Source organism: Hyaloscypha bicolor (genome assembly GCF_002865645.1).
Source record: "Hyaloscypha bicolor E unplaced genomic scaffold K444scaffold_116, whole genome shotgun sequence".
Taxonomy (NCBI): Eukaryota; Fungi; Ascomycota; class Leotiomycetes; order Helotiales; family Hyaloscyphaceae; genus Hyaloscypha; species Hyaloscypha bicolor.
In genome coordinates, this window is record NW_020194618.1 from 108,690 (window position 1) to 133,825 (window position 25,136).

Genomic DNA, 25,136 nt, shown 5'->3' on the forward strand with positions numbered 1-25,136 from the left:
ACAGGTCGTGCGTTGAGCTGGGAAGCCCTGGCCCCCCTTTTCGAGCCTTATCACGTGTGTGCAGCCTCGTTGAAAGAAGGGTGTTATATAGCTAATTAAGAAAAATCCGTCACCATAATGGCGGCTTTCCGGTGAACCGGTAAAGTTCGGGTCGATTTATGGCGGGATCGAAGGTCAACAAACTAACGCCAATCCCGAACGGTTACCACGAATCGAGGTACGACAACAAAACTCTCTGTGCGAAGGAGAGCGGGGACCGATGGGCGTATACGAGGAACGACAACAAACTCTTCTGGCGGCTGAAGAGGGGGATCGATGGGCCGATCTCCGACGACCGAAAACCCACCTCAGTACACGACTCTGAGGGTGGAGCGACTTCAAAAATCCTGCCCGGGGGGTTTTTCAAGGGACCCCCCGAGGGTCCTGGAGTTTTGCTGTTTTTATTCTTACTTATTTCTTTCTTTCTACTTTAGTGGGCGCAGGTATAGATGCTTTAGGATATTAAAGTTCTCACATTTTTTTGTGCTTTTTTGCAACTTTTTGAGGCTCTGGAGATTTAACTTTCGCTTAGCGAGGAAAGGGGAAGCTATTCCCAACTCGATTTTGCCCACCCTCGCAGCCTTCTTTCCCAACTGCGAGCACGGATCTTGCCAATTAGTCTTTTATCTTCACGATTGTTATACGTTTGGAATCTTCGCTTCTTATCTTTTCTTGCCATACTCTACTTCGAGATGCATCCACCGATGCTATCCTCGATGAAAATGCCGCCATAAATCTGCCCTTCGTGGATGTTGCTTTCGTGATACCCACCATACACCACGGTCACAGCCTCCGTTGCCTTCTTCGCCATCCCGAGCTGGAATTGCCCACCGCCGCTGTTGTCCTTGGCGAGCGGCCGAGTGACGGCCTGGAGCGCGTCACCTCCAGCGGAATACCAGACTTGGAGCGTAGTGCAGCCCGAGTCAGATATCTCAGCAAAGTATGGTTCAATGTTTCTCGGGGAGGCGTCAGCGGATTTGGCTCAGAACTTACTTGTTCACGTAATCCACCGTCACAGCAAAATTCTGCCAGGCATCCCACGCAATGCTTGTCGTCCAAATCACATCATTCTTGTTACTCAGGATCTTCCAAAGATTCTCGTCCAATCCAGTCTTTGACACATTACTATCCGTAGGTTTGTCCTCACCGAGAATGATACCAGTATTGACAGAGAACTGACCGCCATTATAGTCCTTCCTTTCATGCCAAACATTCGTGTATTCATGCGTCAAGTTCATCTTCATATTCGAATCCTGCTGAAAACTCCAATGGAAAGTCTTGACTCTAGTATTTGTCAAATCCGAGCCGTTCCCCACGATCAACCCAGTTCGTCTGCTTTCCGCCTCTTGGTACGAAGATGGACTGGTCGCTGATGGTCACCTCGATTGCCTTGTCGCCTAGGGTATCGAATTTCCACGCGTTGACGTCGGGAAGCTTGATTACTTGTGATCAAGTGAAGTTTTGGCCCTTCGAGTACTTTGGGCTGAAAGGCGAGGCTGTGGTGTCGAACATTTGAAGGGTGAACTTCGTGGGAACGCGACCACCCATGGCGATTGGACATTTTATGGCTGACCTCGAGACTGGAGATACCAGTGCAGCCCCCACCAAAGGCGCTGCCAAAGCAATCGACATCTCCTTCGCGCCGATCGTGATTTCTGAGCTGAATATCTCTCGCCTTGGGCGCCGAAAAGGAAGTACATTGATTCGAGACGAGCTAGTAGTATTCCATCTCTTGTTAATATGCGGACGGGAAGAAGCTTTTCCCCCATAGATGGGACGAGGTATCTTTAGAATTGCCCAATGAGAGACGTTACATATATACATGAGCCACTTTAAATTTTCCTCGTCAGAGGTAAGCTCCGCTTAGTTGAACGTCGTACAGGCACGACCGCAAGCCTCGATCCTTGCTCTCTCTCATCCTGGCTGTTTTCCTCCAAAGCAATCCACTAAGTCAATTTGTTTCATACCCCAGCTTGCGTGACTTTAGCCCTGGTTGTGCCTCATTATATTGACCGTAAGCTAACAAAGCTAGTTGAGTAAAACAAAGTCGCACAAACAGGAAATCTTCGTATTACCCTGCCAAGCTTCCTGGCGTCTTCATTTAAACAAAACGGCCTTCGGGGATATCTTTTCTCCAATTGACGGAACATCATCTTTACCAATGGACTGCAAAATTTGGACGCCCACATACGGGAAGGTCTGGAGATTATTGTCAAAACCTCGTCACATGCAAATATGGGCATGTAATTCTTACCATCCAACTTCTCCATTGTCATATCATCGCGCACAAAGTTTCAAGTTTCAATTGTTAGATCATCATATTCACGATGCATTCTCTAATGCTCTCGTCCCTCATTCTTGGCGCAGCCTCCACCGTCTTGGTGGCACAGGGGACAGCGAATCGGACAGTGATCCCCAAGACATGTTTCGACTCCGTAGCCGACTTCGAAAACTCCTTTGGCTACCTCTACCCATGGGGAAGTGATCACAATGGAGCAGCACGCATGGACAAAGACCACATCAAGATCTCGGGCGGTGTCCTCAATCTAACTGCCTCGCCCGTTGCTGGCCAAATGCCAGCCAGCTCAGGCGGCAAAAGCATCGATATTCATTACCTCTCGGGCACCGTGTACGCAAAAGCGCATTTCAATGTCTCACGGACCGGAGGGTACGATTTCATGGGTGATTTCCGCGCCACAACAACCAGAGGAACGTGGCCTGCGTTTTGGTTGACGGCCGTCAAAGGCTGGCCTCCGGAGATCGATATGGCGGAGTGGAAAGGCTCGGGGGACATTTCTTTTAACACGTTTAACACCAGCTCCGAGGTTGCGGCGAAGGATGTGAATTATCCGAAGCCAGAGGATTTTCATTCGATTAAGGCTGAGTTGAGGGGTTTGAATGGGAAGGATGTGCAGGTTAAGTTTTATCTGGATGGGGAGCTGGTGACAACGCAGGTGGGAAAGGACTTTTTTGGGGTACCAATGTATTTGTGAGTTCGTTCTGATGGCGGAAGGCTATGTGAGAGGTGGTACTGACTGGTTCAGGATCATTGACTTGCAGATGGAAGGCTCTTCTGGATCTCCGGGACCGAGTGGGGGTAAGTCTCTCTCAGATTGGGCACAGGCTGAATTTATACTCAAATATCTCGCAGATACCAACTATGAGGTCAAGAATTTGGAAGTCCTGATCTCCAACACTTGAGCTACTTTACAAATTATTCAAGTAACCAAGGAATGCAACTATTAAAGTGCTTTTCGAGTAACTTGTGCCGTGTTAGTAGTTTGAATTGTTTGGGTGTGGTCCAAAGATATCCTGTGAAGAGTAGAGGATATGTGTGAAGAGTCATCTTTTTTGAACAATCTACTTCTGGGGAATATCAGGGACACGTTTAGGGACCGAGTCGCTAAAACACCGTGGACGTTTAGCGGACGCGGCCCATATTTGCAGGGATCTTGTCCCTATCGTAGGCCCATTCTGCCTGAAAATTGCCAGGCCTCGTCACTGGGACGATCCAATCTCTACACGATCACGACACAGCACCTCATTTGCGCCTCTGACATTTGCCACATTTAACAGCCAAAGTCTGGACATGAATATAGAATAAGTGAAAAGTAACAGTTACAGAAGAAACTATAATCAAGTGTTCTTACCAATGCAGACCTTTCCTGACTGGCTGCTTAGCAACCTCCCACCCCGTCATCATCTGGGCTGACTCCAAAAAGAGCCAAAGTTTCTAGCAAGATATCGATACCTACTCTAGCTTTGGCATCTTCCAAAAAGCATCTAGCATTAAGACATACTTTCTTAACGAGGCGCTAGTTACCCCTCACCAACCCCTCCTAAATCCCTATGAGCTCTCGAGAAAAGACGCTTGTGATTCTGGGACTTGCGGGCGTCAGGATGGAACTCCGTGTATGCCATGTTTACAGCACTAAATAATTGCACGAGCTGATGAATTCGATGCCACTTATCCTGAGATAGACGCCACTGTGACCTTAATTTTTTAATTTTTTACAACAGCCTCACCCCATGCTTCTTGGTTCTTGTTCTCTTTCTTATATTCGGAGCAACAATCTAAATATGACAAAAAGAAAGGGTTGAGCACGAGGATTCCGGGCTGCGTTGGCTAATAACTGGTTTTATTTTCGCATTTGAGGTGGAACTTAACAACAAATGCAAGAACAGTAGGTAACATCTAGCGTTGCCCTACTTGGTTCAACCCAACACTGCCTCATACTACGGCCGGTACACCCCCCTAAAAGATCTTATATAACGCTCTCTCTAATTCCAGCAAACACACCGTAACCATCGAGTCTCCAGGAGGCAACACTTGTGTAGTCAATAACCCCGCCACGCCAGTCTCGCGGTCAACCCACTGCATCCAATCAGTAATCTTCTCCGGCCAAAAGCATCATGTTTGAAAATGCACTTACTGCATGCAATCCCGGCATCCCGCTCCAATTCATACTCCCTTTCGCCCTCCTCCCTTCAAAGTCCTCTAAGGTGATACTCCCGCCAAGCCCGAACGTTCCCTCCGCACCCAAAGGCCAAGTCTGACCTAAATGTGCTCTGCTTTTGCCATGAATAATTTCATTGAAGTTCTTCTCATTCTCCAACTGTCCTGTGAACATCTCTTTGATTGATTCTTCAGACAGAATGGAAGAGTCGGGGTTGAGGAGAGAAGCCAAGAGCTTGGCATAGTCCTCGGCCGTGGAATATAACCCCACACCACCACAGCAATCTCTCGCTGTGGAAGCCCAAGGATTCTTTCCTGGTACAAGTTCACCAGTTGCACGATCTCGGAATGCGAGGGTTTGTTGCCTCAAAGCGTATGTTGGCATGTTCTCCGGATGGAAGGTAGTGGAGTCCATGCCCAGCGGATTGAAGATGTGAATTTGCATGAAAGATTCGAGACTCTGCTTGCTCACCATTTCAATTACTCTCCCAGCCCAGTCCATGCCGCATCCGTAAACCCATCCCGCGCCGGGCTCGAAAATTAGGGGATGAGTGTAGCCACCCTACTCTTGTTAGCCAAGCTTGTATGCCGAGAAGACACCAACCATGGTTCCACTCATCGTCCATTCAGTCCTCTTGTTGTATTTTGACCATTCTTGCAAGTCCGGACTGAGCTGGTCATAAGCGAAACCGCTCTGGTGACTCAATAGCTGTCTATAAATCATCGGCTAAAGTACCTCCTTCCTTTTGACTCGTTTCACCTACCTCAAAGAAATCGGTGCAGTAACTTTCTTCAATATCGGCTTTCTCGGTGTTCCGCCTTCTTCAAATCCTACAAGCAATTCCAGATCTTCCAACTCGGGAACAATTTCTCGCACATTTTCATCCAAAGTGACAAGCCCCTTCTCAACTGCAATCATACATGCCACACTAGTAACAAGTTTCGTGAGGGAAGCTATCCACAGCAATGAATTTGTTAGGAGAGGATCATCTTCCGTGGTATCAAAGGTACGCTGGCCGAAAGATTTAGAGTAGAGTGTTTCTCCTGTTTCGATATCAGTTCTTTCGCGGCGGAAAGAGATTGGAAGAATTACCTTCAACATTAACCGCAACAAATGTTGCACCCCATAAATGGTTGGTTACTTCAGAAGTATATTTAATCAATATAGCGTCGAGTTCCTCCATTTTTAATTGTTGTGGAGCTGGGATCTGTTTTGAACCTAGGCGATAGGGGGCACGTGACGTTGAGCTCTTATAAATGAGCCAGAAAATTTGATGTAGAGAACGCCTGAACGTTCTCTCCACGATGGGTATATGGCGGAAGTGGTGCTTGAGACTGGGGTTGTCCCTGACCATGGATTTCTCAATAATCTGACGTGAATATTAGGGAGGGGATTCAGGGGCAAGCTTCGCTAAGCGAGGCTGCTGTAGCCATTCAGAGAAGCCCCTCGGTCTCCGCCTGGTCATCAAATGGAAACCCAACAATGATTAATGAATTCTGTTAGCAAATCGTCGAATGATAAAAATTTCATCGAGAGTTCTCTGTTGTTCCGATCGGATTTGTATCTTCTCGGCTTCCGGGATTTTGCTAGTCGCGGGCAAAGTTCAGATATGATGTGACAATCGTGGATCACTATAATCGAGAGGGTTGGAAGCTGCGAACAAAACATCAGCACACATACCAACTCTTTCCTTTGGCGTTTCTCACAAGTGGCCTTTCTGCCTCAACCTCGCCTCTCGAGGTCTATCAACATCCTCAACCATGTCACCTTCACGCGTGTCACAACCCTCACAAGTCCTGATCATAGGCGGGGGACTCGGAGGTCTCGCCCTCGCTCAAGGCCTCAAGAAAGCATCCGTACCATTCCACATCTTTGAAGCCGACCCCACAGCCGATTTCAGACCGCAAGGCTACCGACTCAAAATCAACGGTGAGGGTGCGGCTGCATTGAAGCAAGTCTTAAGTGACGAGCTCTGGACATATTTCGAGGAGACTTGTGCAGAGAGCAAACCAGGAGAGACCAACTTCAATGCAATCGATGGTACTATTACAAAAAGTAGGAGTGGACCTGGACTGAGAGGTGGACCGATGCCGTATCTGGCTGATCGGACTGTCTTGAGGGATCTCTTGAGAACTGGATTGGAGGAGAATATCTCTTATGGAAAGAAGTTCTCGCACTATGAGATCCAAGAAGGGGGCGTGGAAGCTTGTTTCGAGGATGGAACAACATACACCGGTATCCTTCTGGTTGGTGCTGATGGCGTCCGCTCCGGAGTTCGCAAGCAATTTCTTCCCGACCACAAGATAGTTGACACAAACGGCCGATGCATATACGGCAAGACTCCCATGACCGAGGAGATGATACAGCGATTTCCAGCAAGAGCAACAAAATGGATGACATTGTGCGTTGACCGGACACCCATGACGCAAACACTTGACATCGATGAGACGCCTCTCACTCTCCTCCTCGAGCCCGTTCGCTTCCAGAACAACAAGCACAGAAGCAAATTACCGGACAACTATGTCTACTGGGTTCTCATCGGTCGCGCTGATCTTTTTGGAAAACCCGACCAGGAACTCCTGCGCTTGAATGACGCGGATTCAGCAGCCTTGTCTCTGAAGTTGACCGAAGAATGGGATCCATCGATTCGCGCTCTCTTTGAGCTCCAAGACGTGGCTCAATCCTCAACCCTCCGCGTCTCTTCCGCAAGACCAGAAATTCCCTTCTGGACGCCTAATGAACGCATTACCCTTCTTGGCGACGCAGTCCACGCCATGTCTCCTTGTGGCGGAGTTGGCGCCGTCACCGCACTCCGAGACGCAGCTGTTCTCGCCGGCAAAATTGGCACAAATGGAATCAATGCTAAGTCCATTGGTGCCTACGAAGCTGAGATGAGAGTCTATGCCAAGCTGAGCATTGAGAGAAGCTATTTTGGGGGAAAGAAGATGTTTGGACAGCAACCGCTCGGTGATTGCAAGCCCCTCGAGCTTTAGAGCATGGAGGCTGACGAGCTCCAGGGGCCTCTGCGGCACAAATTCCAAGAAGATTGATATCGAAGTTACGGAGATTACTAAGGAAGGCTAGAAAGATCTGGGAGACGTTCATTAGAATTGTCTTGTTTGCTTTTGAGCAGTTGGCTTATTTAGAATTTCTGGGTGCGGAGTACATGGCTTTTGAAACTTGTTGTATGTACGGGGAGGAGAAGGAGAAGGAGGAATAGCCACGAGAATTTTGCAGTAACGGATCTCATTTGTCGATATTTGCTAAGAAAATTGATGTGGATGATTACAAAAGTCTCGTACTATCCATGCATAACGCATTCAGGTCTGACTGTAAGATACAATTCTGCGAGGTGCAACCTGCGAACTTAGAACCTGTGACTCTGATTCGCTAGCAAGAAGGTCTATAATAGAAACACCACCGATCATCATACAAATTAAAAGACTCGAAATCAGGCAACAAATCTGCGGGCCGTGTTCCAACCCCACCAAGACGAAGTCTAAATGTTTCGGATGGCGATTTGCTTGACCGTAGTAGCTTCTTGCGGATGCCACCATAAAACCAAAAGGTACCAGCCGCCAGTTGGCCGAATCAATAGCACGGAACTCGTGAAACCAAACTTTCGATAATCGTAATCTTACGTTGAGAATCCAGACTCTCGCTTCCATCGGAGCCCGAAACACTGATCGAAGTCTGGCACGTGGCCAACACAGATTCCCATCACTCGATGATCTTCTAAACATCTTATTCTTCTCTTCTTTTCACCGAATCCCACTCTTTGAGACAGCACTTGTATTTCCAATCTGATTCTTTCAAATCTACAAAAAACTTCATATCAAACTCAAAATGTCACTACACACCGAATGTCTCTTCTGCTGGACCGTCTGCGCATATCGCAAGCCAGACATGAGCGAGGAAGACTACCACAAATATATGAGCGAAGTCCACGCACCACTCGTGCGAAACCTGATGGTAAAATATGGGATCGTGAGCTGGGAGATGGTTCGTCTCCCCCCACCCTCCTCTTCTATATCCAAAACATTAACGAAGGAACTCAAAAGACCCACAACACATCCGAGACTCGTCTCCTCATGTCCAAAATTGCTGGTCCTCAGTTCAACGGCATCGCAGATTATGACTGCATCGTGCAAGCTACTTTCCGCGATATCGAGGATTTTGTGCGCATGAAAGCGGATCCGTTTTTCAGGGAGAAGGTGGCGCCTGATCATGAGAATTTTGCAGATACGAAGAGGTCTAAGTATGTTTCTGATTCGATGGATATGGGGTAAAAGCTAATGAGAAATGTAGAATGACTGTGGGCTGGATCGAGCATCATATTATGGAGAACAAGTTGGTTGTTTAAAGGAGAGCGGTTAAGGACTTAAAAGGGAAAACTGTCTTATTTTTCTTTCTTATGTACTCGAAAATTTGCCATCAATTGAAAACGCAATTAAAAGGATCATGCAAATGAGCTTTTGCATCCAAATGGAACTAGTCGCTATTTTCCTGCCACGTGACCCTTTTCTCGACTCGGTGAAGATCCAGAGGACAAATAGGCAGAAGTGAACCATGTACCAGGTTGACGAATTACCAGGTCAAATTCACGTTACGTAAGAACACAAGAGATTTCAAGAATTGTAATTAATTCCTGAAGAGAAGCGTGAAGCTCGTAGAAGCTTGGGAGCGAGGCTAAATACTCCTTGGCGCAGTAATTAAGCGAAATGTGTGCCTGAGGCTCAAGAGAATTTTCCCCCTCACATCGGTCATGAAGAATGGAGGAGCTTTCTCAACACGATGAGTCTTCAAGATTCCCAGTTCTTCGAAACTTGTACCAATGTGCGTTAGGAAGAATGTGGTGTGTGTAACATTTGAACGAGTGCAGTTTCACGTACAGCAGCTCCATTGTGAGGACGCAAACCCGAAGACTTTCGGTTCCCGAACCGCGCTGAATCGGCAGTACGCCACAACCACCCCATTCCTTACTGCTGTTCCCCTTGGAAACCGAATGAAAAGAAACCAAAGAGTTTTGATTGTTGCAGTTGACATATTCCAGTATTGCCTATCAAATGGTAGATTGCTAAGCTGCTGACCAGGACGGTGACCGGGTTTGAAGTGACCGCCAACCGATGCTGTAGGCTGTAGTTTCTCAGCACAATCTTTTAACCACAACCCGTATTCTCGTTCTCAAGTTTCCTCTTTCAAACATTCATGAAACTCCATGCGACGTCTTCTCATTTCTGACATTTCATAATACTTTAATTCTTGTTCGCCAATATGGCTAACAACTGGGGTCGAAGCGAGCAGCATACAACGCTTTCTCAAAGAGAGAATGACTGGGATGCTAACCCAGCCCCGACGAGAGCAAAAGAAAACTGGAATGATACCCAACCATCATCCACACGGAACAATACTTGGCGGTCTGACAGGAGTCATTTGTCAAGATCAAGAATCGGAACTATCACAAGCTCTAAAAGTGGATATGAGCCAAACATACTAGAAATTTCAAAAGCAGGCCGAAGCGAAGGCTCATGGGAAAGCGGAAACCAATCGAACGGAAGGAGAAGCCACTGGGAGGGGAGTCGGGATGCCTCTATGTCTCTGCGGAGGGGTGGCAACAGCGACTCGAAGAGCCAACGCAGGCAAAATGAAAACGAACTCAATTGGGAGCTTGAACTCGATCGCAATGAGAATGAACGGAGATGGGAGATTGAGCGTCAACGTGCCGAGAACGACCGTAGATGGGAAGCAGAGAGTAGACGAGAGGTGAACGAGCGTAATTGGGAAATCGAACGACAACGAGAAGAGAATGAACGGAACAGTCATCTACCTATTCAATGGAAACCCGCAAAGGCATCGATTAGAGGAGACGATAAGCCTCTGCCTACGATACCGGTAGAGAATAGCCAAGAAGATGATCGACTCTCTAGGAGAGACAGCTTCGATAATATCGGCCCCACCAGGCATGATTTTTCGACGCCTGTTCTGATATCCAGACCCGCCACCTTGCAGGAGGAGCTTGCAAATGGTCAGAATTCACAGCTGGGACTTAGAGGAGGTGGAACCGGAAGCCAGTATAGTGGCAGCATCGAGATGGACACGCCAAGCACAGCGCGATCCGAGGGCTTAGAGAACGGTTTCCGCCCTCGAAGAACCTCCTCGACCGCCCTCAGACTCGTATTGACATTTCGACCTCAAAGGCCACCGAGGACAGAGCCAACATCGCCACCAAGCAACTCAATCCCCGTCTCTCCAATGAGTGCGACACAGGTAAGAACAGAGCGCTCACTGCCTAACTCGATCGATATCACCTCCCAACTCTCGATGGTTTCGATCATCAAATATCACGACAAGGACGTCCAGTGTGACTTCGACGAGAGGCCCAGAAGAAGAAAAAGGCAGCCGGGTGGTGACGGGACCTTACCAACTGGTTCGAGACTGGCAATCCTTCTTGTTTGCACTTGCATGGCCATATTTCTCCAAGCATTGGTAAGTATTCAAATACTTGAAGATGGTCGAATCTGATTTTGTTTGCAGGACACCACAATCATTGCCACAGCGATACCTCGCATAACACAGCAATTCCATTCCATCGAAGAAGTTGGCTGGTACGGTTCGGCCTACTTTCTGACAACTTGTTCATGTCAGTTGCTATGGGGCAGGTTCTTCACCTTCTTCAATCTCAAATGGGCTTACTTGGTTTCCATTGTGATCTTTGAAGTTGGCTCGCTCATCTGTGGAGCCGCACCGAATTCAACGGCGTTAATCATTGGACGAGCAATTGCTGGTGTAGGTTCCGCTGGCATCTTTGCAGGAAGCTTCATTATCATCGCCTGCTCCGTTCCACTCGAGAAAAGAGCAAAGTATGGAGCTCTTTTGGGCAGTATGTACGGAATCGCATCCGTTGCTGGTCCGCTCATTGGAGGAGCTTTTACTGACCATGTGTCATGGAGGTGGTGTTTCTATATTGTAAGTTCGCCGACGTGAGAGGGGAATGAACAGTGCTGATTGTTATAGAACCTTCCTCTCGGTGCTGTGGTACTCGTGGGGATTGTGTTTTTCTTTCAACCGGTAGCACCTAATCCCGCCCTTTCTAACCTTCCGCGGGAGCAAAAGTTGAAGCAACTTGATGGACTGGGTACGGTTCTCTTCATTGGATCCGTGAGCTGTCTCTTCATCGCTCTACAGTGGGGAGGAGTGAAGTATGGATGGTTCTCAGGTCAGATCGTAGTCTTGCTCTTCTTCTTCACACTCAGCGGTATCGCCTGGATATTCGTCCAATATCAAAGAGGAGAGACCGCAACACTTCCCGGTCGAATAGTGAAGATGAGATCGATCGCCGCCGGAGCGCTGACCTCCTTCTGCATGGGAGGAGCATTCTTCATACTCCTTTACTATGTTTCCATATGGTTTCAAGCTGTTAAGGGACGCTCCGCCGTATCATCCGGCCTTTCCTCTCTTCCCATGATTCTCGGACTAACAATCGGGATGCTGATCGCTGGCCAGACTCAACAGTATGTCAACTATCTCCCGCCATATATGATCATATCCGCTGTGTTGGCTTCAATTGGGTGCGGGCTGTTCCATACATGGACACCAGACTCGTCGCAGAGTATATGGATTGGATATCAGGCACTTTTTGGCCTTGGACAGGGACTGGGTTGGCAACAGCCCTTTTCGATCGCTCAAACATTCTTGGAGAATAAGGATCTTCCAGTTGGTACCACGCTTATGTCTGGCTGCAAGCTCTTTGGAGGCGCTATTTTCTTGTCTGTGGGTTCGAGTGTGTTCTCGCAGCATCTTCAATCGAATCTCGAGGCTATCGGTGGAGGTTTAAATGTGCAGGCGGTCATCGCGGCGGGTGCAACACAACTGTCCGCTTCCGTGCCACCGGAACTGTTGGCGCAGGTCAAAGATGCGTATAACGATGCTGTAAGGCATGTTTTCGTGGTGAGTGTGGCGTTGAGCTGTATGGCGGTGCTGGGAGCGTTAGCAGTGGAATGGAAGCCAGTCAAGAAGAAGCAAAAGCCGAAACCTGCGGGAGAGTCTGCTTGATGGAGCAGTAAATATTATGATGAACAAAAGTAGTGATAAGGACCATAGACCACAATGATGGGTAGCAATCCACAGTTGATTTATAGAAATAGAAATGAGCCGCAAGTGGAAGTTGGATTTGGATTTGGATTATGATTTCCACAGAACAAGCTCGGCGCCGGGACGGCTGAACTAGGAACCCGCTCGGGCTGCCATTGGCTGCTGGATCAGGCTACTGTACGCTAGACCTCGGCTCTCCCCCTTCATCACATCTTTCCCTTTCCATCTTTCTCTTTCTCTTTCCATTCGATATCTTGAGTTTCATACCATCAACCAAGAAGCGTCAGTGCCAGTCACACAACTCCCCAAATATGACAACCAATCTCTCCTTCTTTGCCGTTCCCGTTTTCTGGCTCTTGTGCGTCCTGCCACACAGTTATGGTGTTTTGATCATGAAAACCGCCAACAATGGTCACTGGAACAACAGCGCTCCAAGGTCATCCAATTGGCATGAAACCTTGCGAAAGTCTACTCCTAAGGACATCTATGCGCGTTACGAAAGAGCTGATGCAGCTCACAAAAACGGGTTCGAGAACATGCCCATATTCATCGGGGCAATCTTGGCTGGAAACTTCGCCCAACTTGATACTCGCACTCTCAACCTCTTTGTCACGCTTTATCTCTTCGCACGTGTTCTATACACCATCGCCTATATATCAATAAGTTCTCATCGGTACAGCGTTATTCGATCTACCATCTGGCTCTTGAGCACGTCGATGTGCCTGGGGATCTTCGTCAAGGCGGGATTGGCTTTGCCTTAAAGGGGCATTACCATGGACGGGGGGGCATTGGGGGAACTCATGGCGGGCAGGAATTATGAAGGAAGGTGACTATCTTTGAGAGGAACTTTGACTCTCGTCAATATTTCAGCTTTCGTGGACATCTCACGTTATACAACTCTTGGGCAGCCAATGTTGGGATGGGATACATATGTGGCGCAGCGCCCGGTTTATGCTCGACGAATCTCAGCCAATTTGGATATTTGTGCGACGCTGCACCTCACCGCTTTGTCGAACGTTGCATGCGTGGTGCATCTTCAGCCTCTTGGCCATAGTACAAACAATCATTATCACATGAAAATTTCCACATTGCGATGCTGAAGGCAGTTGGCTGCCTTACCAAAGAATACTGCGGCGCCTCCGAAGTCGCCTCGCGCGGACCTAATTGGCAGGCTGATAATCTGGCAAGGTGGTTCCTCTTGAGGCTGGCTGAGAATTGAAAGAATAATATCTCGCTCCTTCCGTTTCACATGAAATTTTGAACTTCAGTTGTTCTCTGTGACCTCCTTTCTGGGAGGTGGACTCTATAAAGCTGAGATTCAATTCACCTTACCTCTCAAAATCTCCCGTTATCGCTTCACTTCGTGGTCTTCTTCATTCTGCCCGACATTTGACCTATTAGAGCCTCAGTTCTGGACAAAGTTCCCTTTCATACCCGAACCACACTCATTTCGGCCAAAGAACTAGGTCATCATGAACGGCGTCAAAGATAAGAGGTCGGGAAAAGGCGAATTCAATGCGAATGAGCCATTTGGGAATAATGGCTTCATCTCGATTCCCTACGACATCCACCCCCTTCGCCTAGTCTGGCTCGACATATTATCCATCTTCGAACTCTACAGACTTTTACCACTTACCGTTGCGCCGCTAACGCCATGTGCGTCGGGGTCTCTTGATGAGCTCTCTCCAACGTTGTCGAATATAAGAGATATGTGTCTTCATACAATCCTCATTATCATCCAGCTTGTCTTGATTCTTGCATTGCCGGTTATGACTGTCCTCTTCTGGTTCCTGCCTGGTCTTGTTTCTCTTGCATTTGCTCTAGCAATGCTGGTGGTAACGCTGACAATAATGAGACTCCTCAATGGTGGTCCTATTTCAGAATGCTATGTCGGTATTCCACCAGACGGCCAGATGCCCGTGAATGATGAGCATGAACTGTGGTTTTTCATCAACGGCATCACCATAGGGTATATGAAGATTGTTCTTCTGAGATGACAATCGCTGACCTTTGCTGTAGGAAACATTGGTTGCAAGGAAACCTGGATTTACTAGCTAAGACATTCCAACGAGAAATCGTCGGCATCCACAATCCCACGTGAGTCCCTTCCAGGTTCAGACAAAACTTTATTAACTTCTAATTAGAAAAGGAATGCTCTTTGACTTACTCGAATGTCTGATCCAAAGAGATCTGGACTACAAAACTCGAGACATCCGCCAAGGACGCCTTCAAATCAGGGCAGCCCTGTCCGCAGCATCCACCAAAAAAGTGGTTCTCATCCTCCACTCCCAAGGTGGGATCGAAGGATCGTCCATTCTGGACTGGCTTCTCGCCGACATCTCAACAGATGTAATGTCCAGGCTAGAAATCTTCACTTTCGGTAACGCAGCTCGACATTTCAACAATCCACTCCTCGCTCATCCACCCACCAACCCGGATCAAAGCAAAGGCGGCCGTGGCGAGCGAGTCATCAAGCATATTGAGCATTACGCTAACACCGAGGATCTGGTTGCCAACATCGGTGTACTGAAGTTCACGAGTCCACAAGCTCAGCCGTACGCCGATGGAAATGCATTCGCGGGACACGTCTTCAAAAGGAAGGGAACAGGCCATCTTTTGAACATGCACTATTTGGATACGATGTTCAGAATGGTAGATGGGGAAGTAGATGAGAGTGGGAATGAGTTTATGAACTCGTTGGTTGGGAACCAGGGGAGGAGGTGAGTTGCTATTCCTCAAACTAGGAGTACAATGCTGACTTGGTATAGGTTTGGAAAGAAAGAAATGACGAATGGTAACCAGCAGGAGCCTAAGAAGATGATCAAAGATGTCTCGAGGCTGTGGCAGTATATCAACGGCGGTATGCCGCAGGATTAGCTGTCAATTGGCGAGGATTTTGGGGCGTTCCAGGCTGGGTTAGCGATCAGTGTCTTTCTTGTTAGTGAAGCTCAAAACCGTAGTAGATGATTCTTTGCATATAATCTCAAGTTTCGAAGTCGTGAAGCGTTTCAAGGGACCACGAAGAGATTCCCGTGAAAACAGTAAGAAGTGGACGTACCCCCAAAAATGTATTTTAGCGAGGTCATTGCACCCCACCAAGCTGTAGAGGATCGAAGAGCCATTTGGTGAATCTGCATCCTGGGGATGGGGAACTATGCGCAAATCAGGAATTTGGGTAGGGTCAAGGCATCAGTTCCGATTGACTGCGCAGCTACAGGTGTCGATCAGGTGGGGTCTGCACCAGAGCACGCGAAAGAGCCTCCTTCCCACTTTCGAATATGAAGCTTTTTATAAGATAAAATGTGTAGCGATATGTATTTCTAAAGAAGGGGGGTTTCTGCGGATATTGACAGCGCAATGTGAAATGGGTGCCTTGGATCTTACACCAGTGGTGCCACAGTCGCGAACCCGAGAGAAAACAAAGGGTAAAATCATATGCAGCCATCCGCAACGGTGTAAAACGAGCAAACACTGCACTTAGACATAAAAGAGAACGAATTCCGGTTAAAAAGGATTTCAACAACATAATTGCGCCATATCCTATACCCCAGGTCACTGGATATCTGTTTTCATGCTGTGTATCTGGAGACGAGACAGACATGCCAAACAGAATTATTCCAGATATCTACTGGCTTGGCCAGAGAAAGCTTCCATCTATTTGGCAATGAGGACACTGGTTCTCAACCACCTTCATGTCTCCTAGAAAGAGCTCCCGCTGACAATGGCGTATCATCAAGGGATCCAAGGAAAGCGGCTCCGTCTTGCAAGAAAGCCGTCGTCTTGAGGTTCACAATAGATTCTCGACACTAGGAGTTGTACCTACAATACGCCGATAGTTCACCAAGCAGCAGTGATTACAAATGATGCGGTTTTGGGGTGCTGATGGCCAGTGTTGTATATTTGAGTGAATCATCGAAGGCATTGTAGACGGCTCAGCTCAAAACACACAGAGCTCTTTGTTCCGAATTTTGGTCGCTCATCTTTAAAGCCTAATCAGACTTCCCTTCCTACATGCTCTTTCGTATCTGGCTGTTGGCGGTTGATATTTCGATCGCCCTTGAAGGCCTTGAAGGACGAAGGAGGCTGATGTGTATATGGCTACCGAAAGTGCTGGAAGTTATTCCATGCATTATGCTGAGCCCGGCCTAGGGTGCCGCTGATGGGTCCGCAAATGCGATGCAAGCCATTTACATATACCACTTCAAGCGCTTTGTTTCCTGTGGCAGCAGTAAAAGAGCGTTGCTGTAACAGTTCCGAGGTCTACTGAGTGTTCCATCCCAAATTACTGATTGCGCACTCGTCTTTATCTCTAAATGTGGAACTTTTGATTTGTCTGCGCAAATGCGTGTGATTGCAGATCAGATTCGTAGTCTCGAGTTGCTAGGCTTGAAGCCATTGCTCCTCAAGCACTCTCTTCTCAATTCACTTGCCCCACCTTGTCCCGGACAGACTTCAGCTCCTACCGGTATTCACCGACTTTGTGCACCGCGGTGTTAACAAGTCATGGTCGACGGGACTGTCCAACCCGAAAATACTGGGCGGACGCTCAGTATTTGGGTACCTAGAAACACTGCTGCGAAAGTGACGTTTGGCGGTCATGAGCTGGAGCTATCGGCAAAGACAACTCTACTCTACCGTTTCGTCGCCGGACGGTATGAATAATAAGTAATGTCCTCAACTGTTCGATAAGGTTTGGTGTTCCCGCTTATGACGAGTTCTGATCTTCGGTTCTCCTCCCTTATACCTCCGACTACAAACGCCTGTTCCTCCATCACGTATAGGTGGAAACCAAGTCACGACAACGGTCTCTATGGGTCCGAGCTACTTGAAACGTCTACTTCAGAGCTCTTCCTTTCCGGGCGGCAACGGCAACTGGGGGGGGGGGGGGGGGGGGGGGAATTCGCTAATAAAAAGGCCTAATTTTAAAAATAATATAATAACTTTCTAATAAAAAACAAAGGCCAGATTTCAATTAAATAAAAAACATTAATACTTATAAGAAACTTAGATGAATGTTACCTAGATTGAATTCTATTAAAGATAAAAAGATTTATATAATTATATATTTTAAAAAATCTTTTTATAATTAAAATGATATATAGTTCTAATAAAAGGCTTTAGCTAAATTACTTAAATAGTATTACTAACTAAATAATTTTTAATGGATCCTACTAATAGAATTTTATAAACTTATTAATTTGAAAATATTATAATATTTTCAAAATTCGCTCGTATCCGATCTCGGATTTATGAACCGGAGTTCGCTTAAGTAGACGATCAAGCAATCGGGCCCCTCGCTTAGCCCCGATTGCCAAATCGCTCGTATCGGTGAACGGGGTGGAACAGCCCCACCATTCTATTTCAAAATATTCGGGGAAAGCTACCCTTCCATCTGGGCGCAAAAGAGGCTTTTGTGGCATCAGTGGCGTTGCACGCCAGCGACGCAAAGGCCTTGGGGAAAACAAATAGAAGACAAGCGGTTCCGGCAGCTCGATTTAGTGTCCATCGGAGAAGAGGAAGATTTTCCGACGATCCGCAGTCTCGTCATCCCTGGGCTTCTTCAATCAACACAGACACTACAGTCCAAACCATCCGTCACCCCGCCATAGCGCCCAAAAAGGAAGCAATCCCTCAGCTTGTTGCCGCGTACAATTGCACTGTCCCAGACTCCAGTCGAACCAGCTCCAAGCGCTGCGGCACTCATCAGAGCCTGAGGTTCAAATCGGAATGGGCTTCAGGGCTTATGATTCATGTGATTCTCCTTACTGTCTTATATTTAGCTTTACTCTCTGCTCTAGCTAGCTCTCCAATTTGATCACAGTTCAAGGCATCTGATACCACCCTGAAGCTCACATGATGTGGGAGGTACCGAGATGCTCAGCTTCTGCAAGTGCTCAGTGAGACCAGCGGGTTCTATTGTTCAGATATCATGCGGTATGTTCGCCTTGAATACGTCCGGTGGTTTATTCGAAGTGCTCGGCGGTCCCAGTTGATCTCGATGCTTGTTCCTTCCAAACAGCGGTCAGAAGCATCCAGCCCGGCGCGATTTTGCCCTCGCCAGCCCCCAGCCGCCCTCCCTCTCGCGCTCAAAATGATGTGGCTTGCTCAAAGTGTGCTTGAATTCTCCACCTATCTCTCAACTTAAACGTCAGATAGAAGAGCGTCTCTTTCAGAACAAACCCAACACCAAACTCTCTCATTCCGCCTAGTTATGACCGTGCAATCTGCTACGGAAAGCCGTAAGAATCACTTGTGCCAGCGAGAAACGTGATTTAGCGTTTACTGAAGAGAATAAGTATTTTAAGTAGTAGTAGTGGCTTAGGGATGGGTAGGGGGGAAGGGGCGGAGTGTAGGTGCGGGCGAATTTTAGTGGGGTGAACAGTAAACAGTAAACGTTAATCGCGAGGTTTCCACCAGTTTCGCCTATTTCCCTAAAAATAGGCGAGGTACACCGAAAAGCAAATTTCAGCGAAACGCAAGTTGATTTTCTCGCGGGCAAAATCGTCTTTTTGGTCCGTGCGTCGAAAATCAAAATCGCACCTTACTCTTAACTTGCTCGTAGAATATTATTTTTGGTGAGCGAAACTTAATAAGAGTATCTAAATCTTATTTTTATTACTTAAATAACACTTTTGCTTCTTCGGATTTCTTAGGAGAAGGCGTGGTTAGAGAGAAATAAAAAAATATTTGCGTTTCGCTGAAATTTGCTTTTCGGTGTACCTCGCCTATTTTTAGGGAAATAGGCGAAACTGGTGGAAACCTCGCGATTAGAACTCATACTTGCAAAAGGCGACAAGGGTGTGCCGACCGGGGTCTGTCAGAAGGGTATCTAAATCACGTTTCTCGTTGGCACAAGGATCCCGTAGACTGCGGTAGCATCACTGCTTCTTGCCTCTGCAGCGCCCACCAAAATACCAGCGCGATGCCCTTCTCGAATGGATTAAAAGGAGATGAAAGGTATGATCTCTTGAGTCCGACATGAACCCTTCCATCCTCTCGAACGAAATTTGACAGTTTGCTGACGATGGACACTCTCCAGAGCACTCAGGCTCCCCCAACACGGCCGTTCCGCTGCGATGAATGCAGCAAGTCCTTCTCGAGGCAGCACGAACTCAACCGCCACCTAAGTGAGGCCAAGGCTCATCAATCTGCCCTAAAATGTCTCTTCCCTGGATGTGAAAAAGCGTATCAGAGACACTTGAGAACTAAAGAACACTTTTGGGACGAACATTCAGACGAACTTGGTAGGTTCCATGTCTCCGTGTCCACCAAGAGTACTAATAATGTACCAACAGTCTCTTCTTGGGAGCAGCATACGAACAGGCAGAGGCTGGAAAGTCAAGCTGCTGGGGCACAACCTCTGCCTGGCTTACCATACCCATCCGAGTTCTTCAGTACTGGACCCCAGCATCCATTGATGTCTAATAGCACAAGTCTTCAGCCAAACACGACGTACGCTCCCTGCAACCTACCCTATCAACAAATGCAGCCGTCCTACCTGCCACAAGGCCAACAAGGACACTCCGTGATCTCAAGGTCCCAGAGTGGAATGTCTGCAACGCCTTCGCCGCCGTCCTTCACGTCACCAACCTTGCCATACAGCAACATTATCTTCAGTCCAATGGCGCTCCCATCAGCCTCCCAATATCCAATATCAACTGGGATCTTGTCTTCCTATGATGTGCGCCCATCGATTTACGGCGTGGCAGCGCCCAACTTCGATCCAGCTGTGGGAAGGGGGATCAGTGCGCCTGTTGGGGAAGGCACATACGAGTTCCACAACGAGACTATGGACGGTGTTGAAGGCTCTGGAAATGCACAAGGATCCGGCAATGGAAACGTCGCGCAGAACTGGGACCGATGGTAAACCCGGCGGCATGAAGACTTACTTGTCCTCCCGCTATGCGTGCCCGGAAGACATCATGTCAAATCTAGATCGGTGGCCGGATCGGCATTCCATCTTATTGGCATCTTAGTCTGTTGTTTGTGGCATGTTCTATGTTGTTTCGATCGGATATTGCCTTCCCTATTTCGGGTTCTCGTTTTAGCAGGGCTTAGTATACTTTCATCCTTCCGCAAAATGGGAATATCGCAGTTGCTTTCTAGCGCATGACCTTCCTGCTTCTCGATCCAGAGCCTGTAAATATCCACATACAAAATTGCTTTTTCTCTCAGATTTTTACAAGAAACGAAACAGCAGTAATAACCTTAGTCAAATGGTGATTATTGTATTGTGCCCCCTGAACTTTAGTGGTCTACAAATCCTAGCCCGCCGTACCCCAAAGTCTGCTAATGCGATGAATTTGTAGGTGCTTGCTGCGACTATTATGTAAACTTTCCCTCATTCATTCCTTGTTGCAAGACTAAGGATTTGCTGATAAATATGCAGCTGTGCGTTGAGTTGACGATGGCTTCCCAAAGCGGAGGTAGATGTGGTGTGCGGTAGTCCCGCTGTAGAATGCGCATTCGGATCCTGTCAGGTTGTAATAGAGGAAGAAGGTCGAGAATACTTCATTTGTTAGAGTGATCTCAGTCACACAGTTTCCTGAAACCCAATCTTCGGGATCCACGACTCCATTGAGGACATATCTGCCAACCGGTCGGGTTATAGCGAAGCGAAGGTTTACCCAAGGAAAGCCCCGTAAGAAAAGCCTTAGTAGCTGACGAGAGATGCATTTCCTTCGGATTTCTTCCCATCTGCGCTCCTAGGGTAGGCGTCAACAATGGAATGATATCTGTTGCTACTGTCGTTCAGGAACATCAAGTTCCCCCACTCTCCACACGCAAGAGAGCCTCCACAAAGTAGACATCTCCCGAGCTTGCAACCTGACCCCGGTTTCTATGCCTATGCTGCTGCTTGCCATTAGCTTTGAAGGGGAAGAGGAATAGGGGAGAAACTCAGTCCAGGCTATCGGAGTCGCTTCCCTTCGGAGGGGAAACCTTCTCGACGCTCCTCTCCTATCGAGACTTTCACTTCACCAGTCTCTAGAGGGGCATGTTTCGCGTCACTGGGCACTGGCTTTGCGATGCTAAGCTTTTAACCCTTTCTGTAGTCAAATTTAACGCTGCCCAGCAGAATGGGTGTATGCGGCGTTCCAATCACTGCGAGGATGATGAAAAGAAGATGCGATCGAGTCCGAGAAAGCAGTGGCGCTCGAAAAAAGGGGGAAGGCGGGGGCGCCACGCTCCTACTGTAGCTTCAGGGGCTTCTCGCTAACCCTGGAAACTGGGGGGTGGGATTCTGGCCCTGGCACTCTTCAGACTTGAAGAATCACGTAATTCGCAACTCAGTTCAATTGACCCAAGTCAACTTCGTCATGTCTACAGCGACCTTCCACTATGAGCAACGGCGTTTGGAGAACAGTCGTCGCTCTTCCTGTTGAAGCACTTGAGAAGAGGAATAGCCGAAAGGTGAGCTTCCGGGGAGACACAGCGCGATCTTTTCAATTGTCTGAGTTGAATGGAATGAAAGCGGTCGAGGATACTTGGAATGATCGGGCGGAAACGTTGGGAGGGTGATCTCATCATGGGCACACCGTTTTGATGCAGCGACTCCTTCTTGGCACTTCCACTACGCGAAAGTCAACAAGCAGTTATTATTAGCCTGCTTCGGAATCGCTCTCACGTGACATACAAAGACGAGTCTCTGATCTCTTAGGTAGAATTTCGGAAGACGTCTGCTTCCGCAGTTTGCAGCTTGTTTGAAAGTTTTGTCTCCCAGCCGTGCTTGGAATTTCCCCTCTCCTTTCTGCTTTTGAACTCCCCACTGAGCAAAGGTATGAACGCAAACCTGAAAATCTAGATGTAACCCTTTAGCACTGCAGCCTCTGCATTCAATATTGAGGATCCAGCAGCTCCGATAACAGCTATGGCAAGTTAGAGGAGAACTACCCAAAATGTTGGAGACTTACTGTTGTGACTTAATGCAACGAATTTTAGATCAAAAATCCCGCTCTCGTCCGCTCTAACCCTGCCGACACTAACCGTATACCCATTCTGCGTATTTCTGTCAAGTCTAGGCTGCGGTCTATCCGGCTCCTCCATCACCAGAATCGATGGCTCAGGAGCAGACGGGCATCCCAAGGTTTGCGCCTCGCTGATATATCCACTCAGCGCTTTCTTGACAGCCTCTGCCGTTGGTTTAGGCCCACTCCTGTTCTTGAATCTCAGCGAAACGCAAGCCATATGCCCATCCAGAACAGCAACTCTGTTGCAAGCTGCCGAAACCTTCAAGTCTGACTGGTCCATGAATCCCGTAACCTCAGAATTGACCGTCCCCAGAATTTTCTGTGCTTCTGTCTCCAGCTTGTCTTCCTCCCCAGATATAAAAGGCACCACGTTGTCCAGAATATCCATTGAGCTCACACCCGGATATCCAGCACCACTTACTGCTTGCATAGTCACAACACTGACTTGATCGACCTCACCAAACTCTTTCTGTATTGCGGCAAAGGGAATGACGATACCAATGACTGCACAATTCGAATTGCAGACCAGGAAGCCCTTTTTGAGATTATAGTGTTTTCGCTGATGAGGAATAACGTCGAAATGAGGTAGGTTGACCGTAGGTACGACAAGAGGAACGAGAGGATCTCGTCTGTAGTTCTTCGCATTTGAGAACACAGCCAATTCCGCCTTGAGGAACTCCATCTCTGTCCACCCCAACATTAGCCTCCCTCCCAGCACAGAGGATGCCAATTAAGCTCTTACCAATCTGCCCAGCAACATCTGCATCCAGCCCGCTGAACACAATATCGCAATCTGCGAACTCGCTAGCCTTGCACTCCTTGACGATCAGCTCTTCGACGTGCTTCCCCATCGGCGAGGCTTGCTTCCACTTCACGGCATCTTTGTATTTCTTGCCCGCAGAGCGAGAGGAGGCACCGACGGCATGGAGGGTGAAGTATGGATGCTGGGCGAGAAGGAGGATGAAGCGTTGGCCTACTGAACCTGTGCAGCCCAGGACTCCTGTGGGTTGTTAGAATGTATTAAAAAGGGCGATGGCGGGGTAATCAGTGAAGACTTTGAGTCAACTTAGGGCGAGTAACATACCGCATTTCTTTGTAGGAAAGTTCGGAGCCATTGTGTGATAGCTGGAGGGACAATTGGCAGAGAACTGGTGGTGGTAGTGAAGTTGTGGAGGGCGGTGGTGAAGAGAAATTTATTTGAATAGTCACAAGGCTGGCGAAATCGGGCGTGTCTCGGCTCTTGGTGGGGCCTAGAAAATCTCCACTTTCAGTTCATTCTACATACCTCACATCAGCCTTTTCGAATCTCGACCGAGATTTCTTGTTCGGCCTTGATTGTGACTGGCAATTCCTATCATTCATTTTGCGCGTGTTCTGTAATGCCTCTTTAATCCGTTCCGTTTCAAAAGAATTCATCCCGGGAGCCTCTGGCATGACTGAATTGACCAAGAATGGTCCCCTGGAAAGAAGTTCCACTCGAGGATGACATTTTCTATTTCTGTTGTGTAACTTGTTTAAGACGAATGAGATATTACCCCGCATTGTTTTAGTTCTCTCAAGTTGCTTTTGCCAACCTCAAGTCTCGCCAAAATCTCCCACATCAAGAGGTTTCGTTGGTACCTCTTCGGGTCAACCAGGCACGCTTTGATTCAACTGTACCACAACCAGCACCGTTCTGATAATGGGCTGGGGCACACATATCGTAGCTGCTCAAATATGTGCGTGCGACGTGCAAGTAAGGTTGGAACAACCATTAACTCTATATACGATCATATGTCCCTTAGCAATTGCTCACGACGTAGAATGAAAAATGCAATGGCGAAGCGAGAGCATATAAGAATTCCTTACCAGACGGTCTATACAACTTTGTATCTATACGACTAAGGCTTTTCAAGTCCGTGGTAAACCATATCTCGAGCGAGGCGTACGTCTGATCTCAACAATACCGACATCTTTCACGTCTCTATCTCCAAGAAAATGCATGACAACTTTGTGGACCATTCCGCAAAGTACGCAACCCAAGTCACTGCTGGCTTCAAACTCGGAAAGTGGTAGCCTTTCCAATCTGGCCTCGAAGTCTGACCTGCTCCATATTTGTTGACATTTGAATAGCTTAGCTCATTAAGTACGTTGTCGTCGACGTGCATTACATTTGGCCGCTCTGAGACTCGATAATAGAGAGCCAGGAAGACTGGTCCGGCAAGGCGGATGAATTTTTAGGTGAGTGGCCCTACGCTTGAATAAATATGACGTTCTGACACCGTATGGCAGCCGAGATCAATGGATTCATTCTCCAATCGAAGGTACCGCAGTGCTGTCTAGCGCTCTGAAGTGTAACCTTGGCGCGTCTGAAATATAATGGAGCTCTGCCAAGAGATTACCTTTACTTTCCTCTCTTTTGGGTGCTTTGGATCTAAGCATCAGACTTACGAAACAGAAGACTCTCTCTTCTTCCATCATAATCACGCGGTCCTTCCTCAACCTCACTAAAAAACTTTTCTATCATCGCTCCACTGCTCCAGGGAATCAAATATTTGAGAGATTTCTTGTTGATTTCTCAGACCCGAGGCCATGGTTTCAT

The 25,136-nt window shown here is 47.8% G+C and overlaps 11 protein-coding genes across 11 annotated transcripts; 7 read left to right on the plus strand and 4 right to left on the minus strand.

Moving 5' to 3' along the window:
• Window positions 1-721: 721 nt before the first annotated feature.
• On the minus strand, window positions 722-1,754 carry K444DRAFT_653836 (glycoside hydrolase family 131 protein; the record flags this gene model as incomplete). Its single annotated transcript, XM_024885902.1, has 3 exons — window positions 1,517-1,754; window positions 1,041-1,374; window positions 722-970 (listed from the first exon to the last, which is right to left on the minus strand). Exons 1-3 carry the CDS (start codon window positions 1,669-1,671, stop codon window positions 722-724), a joined length of 738 nt encoding a protein of 245 aa, XP_024734394.1. The 5' UTR covers window positions 1,672-1,754.
• Window positions 1,755-2,375: 621 nt separating this feature from the next.
• On the plus strand, window positions 2,376-3,267 carry K444DRAFT_564898 (glycoside hydrolase family 16 protein; the record flags this gene model as incomplete). Its single annotated transcript, XM_024877081.1, has 3 exons — window positions 2,376-3,028; window positions 3,084-3,136; window positions 3,191-3,267. 3 exons carry the CDS (start codon window positions 2,379-2,381, stop codon window positions 3,238-3,240), a joined length of 753 nt encoding a protein of 250 aa, XP_024734395.1. The 3' UTR covers window positions 3,241-3,267.
• A 981-nt stretch (window positions 3,268-4,248) lies between these two features.
• Window positions 4,249-5,607, minus strand: K444DRAFT_564901 (beta-lactamase/transpeptidase-like protein). The gene is made up of 5 exons (XM_024877082.1): window positions 5,589-5,607; window positions 5,260-5,539; window positions 5,100-5,208; window positions 4,473-5,057; window positions 4,249-4,414 (listed from the first exon to the last, which is right to left on the minus strand). The coding sequence occupies exons 2-5, from the start codon at window positions 5,412-5,414 to the stop codon at window positions 4,295-4,297; spliced, it is 969 nt and encodes a 322-aa protein (XP_024734396.1). The 5' UTR covers window positions 5,415-5,539; window positions 5,589-5,607; the 3' UTR covers window positions 4,249-4,294.
• Window positions 5,608-6,150: 543 nt separating this feature from the next.
• On the plus strand, window positions 6,151-7,795 carry K444DRAFT_614891 (cercosporin toxin biosynthesis protein). The gene has a single exon (XM_024880610.1). The coding sequence runs from the start codon at window positions 6,257-6,259 to the stop codon at window positions 7,487-7,489; it is 1,233 nt and encodes a 410-aa protein (XP_024734397.1). The 5' UTR covers window positions 6,151-6,256; the 3' UTR covers window positions 7,490-7,795.
• Window positions 7,796-8,309: 514 nt separating this feature from the next.
• K444DRAFT_564907 (uncharacterized protein) lies at window positions 8,310-8,961 on the plus strand. Its single transcript, XM_024877083.1, has 3 exons — window positions 8,310-8,498; window positions 8,558-8,754; window positions 8,805-8,961. The coding sequence occupies exons 1-3, from the start codon at window positions 8,343-8,345 to the stop codon at window positions 8,857-8,859; spliced, it is 408 nt and encodes a 135-aa protein (XP_024734398.1). The 5' UTR covers window positions 8,310-8,342; the 3' UTR covers window positions 8,860-8,961.
• A 238-nt stretch (window positions 8,962-9,199) lies between these two features.
• Window positions 9,200-12,713, plus strand: K444DRAFT_28603 (MFS general substrate transporter). Its single transcript, XM_024871617.1, has 4 exons — window positions 9,200-9,452; window positions 9,794-10,982; window positions 11,031-11,462; window positions 11,511-12,713. Exons 1-4 carry the CDS (start codon window positions 9,331-9,333, stop codon window positions 12,546-12,548), a joined length of 2,781 nt encoding a protein of 926 aa, XP_024734399.1. The 5' UTR covers window positions 9,200-9,330; the 3' UTR covers window positions 12,549-12,713.
• A 185-nt stretch (window positions 12,714-12,898) lies between these two features.
• On the plus strand, window positions 12,899-13,348 carry K444DRAFT_533802 (uncharacterized protein; the record flags this gene model as incomplete). The annotated part of the gene is made up of 1 exon (XM_024875178.1): window positions 12,899-13,348. The coding sequence occupies one exon, from the start codon at window positions 12,899-12,901 to the stop codon at window positions 13,346-13,348; it is 450 nt and encodes a 149-aa protein (XP_024734400.1).
• Window positions 13,349-14,059: 711 nt separating this feature from the next.
• K444DRAFT_644393 (uncharacterized protein) lies at window positions 14,060-15,464 on the plus strand (the record flags this gene model as incomplete). Its single annotated transcript, XM_024884957.1, has 4 exons — window positions 14,060-14,556; window positions 14,607-14,684; window positions 14,732-15,307; window positions 15,356-15,464. 4 exons carry the CDS (start codon window positions 14,060-14,062, stop codon window positions 15,462-15,464), a joined length of 1,260 nt encoding a protein of 419 aa, XP_024734401.1.
• A 91-nt stretch (window positions 15,465-15,555) lies between these two features.
• On the minus strand, window positions 15,556-16,313 carry K444DRAFT_28591 (uncharacterized protein). Its single transcript, XM_024871614.1, has one exon. It carries the CDS (start codon window positions 16,186-16,188, stop codon window positions 15,799-15,801), a length of 390 nt encoding a protein of 129 aa, XP_024734402.1. The 5' UTR covers window positions 16,189-16,313; the 3' UTR covers window positions 15,556-15,798.
• A 3,298-nt stretch (window positions 16,314-19,611) lies between these two features.
• Window positions 19,612-20,454, plus strand: K444DRAFT_631700 (uncharacterized protein; the record flags this gene model as incomplete). The annotated part of the gene is made up of 2 exons (XM_024883403.1): window positions 19,612-19,831; window positions 19,883-20,454. The coding sequence occupies 2 exons, from the start codon at window positions 19,612-19,614 to the stop codon at window positions 20,452-20,454; spliced, it is 792 nt and encodes a 263-aa protein (XP_024734403.1).
• A 1,666-nt stretch (window positions 20,455-22,120) lies between these two features.
• Window positions 22,121-23,674, minus strand: K444DRAFT_592854 (aspartate semialdehyde dehydrogenase-like protein). Its single transcript, XM_024878269.1, has 4 exons — window positions 23,640-23,674; window positions 23,298-23,555; window positions 22,499-23,239; window positions 22,121-22,453 (listed from the first exon to the last, which is right to left on the minus strand). The coding sequence occupies exons 1-4, from the start codon at window positions 23,668-23,670 to the stop codon at window positions 22,386-22,388; spliced, it is 1,098 nt and encodes a 365-aa protein (XP_024734404.1). The 5' UTR covers window positions 23,671-23,674; the 3' UTR covers window positions 22,121-22,385.
• Window positions 23,675-25,136: the final 1,462 nt, after the last annotated feature.

Coding starts and splice junctions, on each gene's coding strand:
- K444DRAFT_564901 (XM_024877082.1), bottom strand. CDS start 5,414: ATGATTGCAGTTGAGAAGGGGCTTGTCACTTTGGATGAAAATGTGCGA. Junction 5,209..5,259: donor ACTGCACCGATTTCTTTGAG/GTAGGTGAAACG, acceptor GATGATTTATAG/ACAGCTATTGAGTCACCAGA. Junction 5,058..5,099: donor GGACGATGAGTGGAACCATG/GTTGGTGTCTTC, acceptor TAACAAGAGTAG/GGTGGCTACACTCATCCCCT.
- K444DRAFT_614891 (XM_024880610.1), top strand. CDS start 6,257: ATGTCACCTTCACGCGTGTCACAACCCTCACAAGTCCTGATCATAGGC.
- K444DRAFT_564907 (XM_024877083.1), top strand. CDS start 8,343: ATGTCACTACACACCGAATGTCTCTTCTGCTGGACCGTCTGCGCATAT. Junction 8,499..8,557: donor GGATCGTGAGCTGGGAGATG/GTTCGTCTCCCC, acceptor GGAACTCAAAAG/ACCCACAACACATCCGAGAC. Junction 8,755..8,804: donor GCAGATACGAAGAGGTCTAA/GTATGTTTCTGA, acceptor TGAGAAATGTAG/AATGACTGTGGGCTGGATCG.
- K444DRAFT_28603 (XM_024871617.1), top strand. CDS start 9,331: ATGTGCGTTAGGAAGAATGTGGTGTGTGTAACATTTGAACGAGTGCAG. Junction 10,983..11,030: donor CCATATTTCTCCAAGCATTG/GTAAGTATTCAA, acceptor TTTTGTTTGCAG/GACACCACAATCATTGCCAC. Junction 11,463..11,510: donor GGAGGTGGTGTTTCTATATT/GTAAGTTCGCCG, acceptor TGATTGTTATAG/AACCTTCCTCTCGGTGCTGT.
- K444DRAFT_28591 (XM_024871614.1), bottom strand. CDS start 16,188: ATGTCTGTCTCGTCTCCAGATACACAGCATGAAAACAGATATCCAGTG.
- K444DRAFT_592854 (XM_024878269.1), bottom strand. CDS start 23,670: ATGGCTCCGAACTTTCCTACAAAGAAATGCG. Junction 23,556..23,639: donor CTTTCCTACAAAGAAATGCG/GTATGTTACTCG, acceptor AACAACCCACAG/GAGTCCTGGGCTGCACAGGT. Junction 22,454..22,498: donor CGTTGCATTAAGTCACAACA/GTAAGTCTCCAA, acceptor AACTTGCCATAG/CTGTTATCGGAGCTGCTGGA.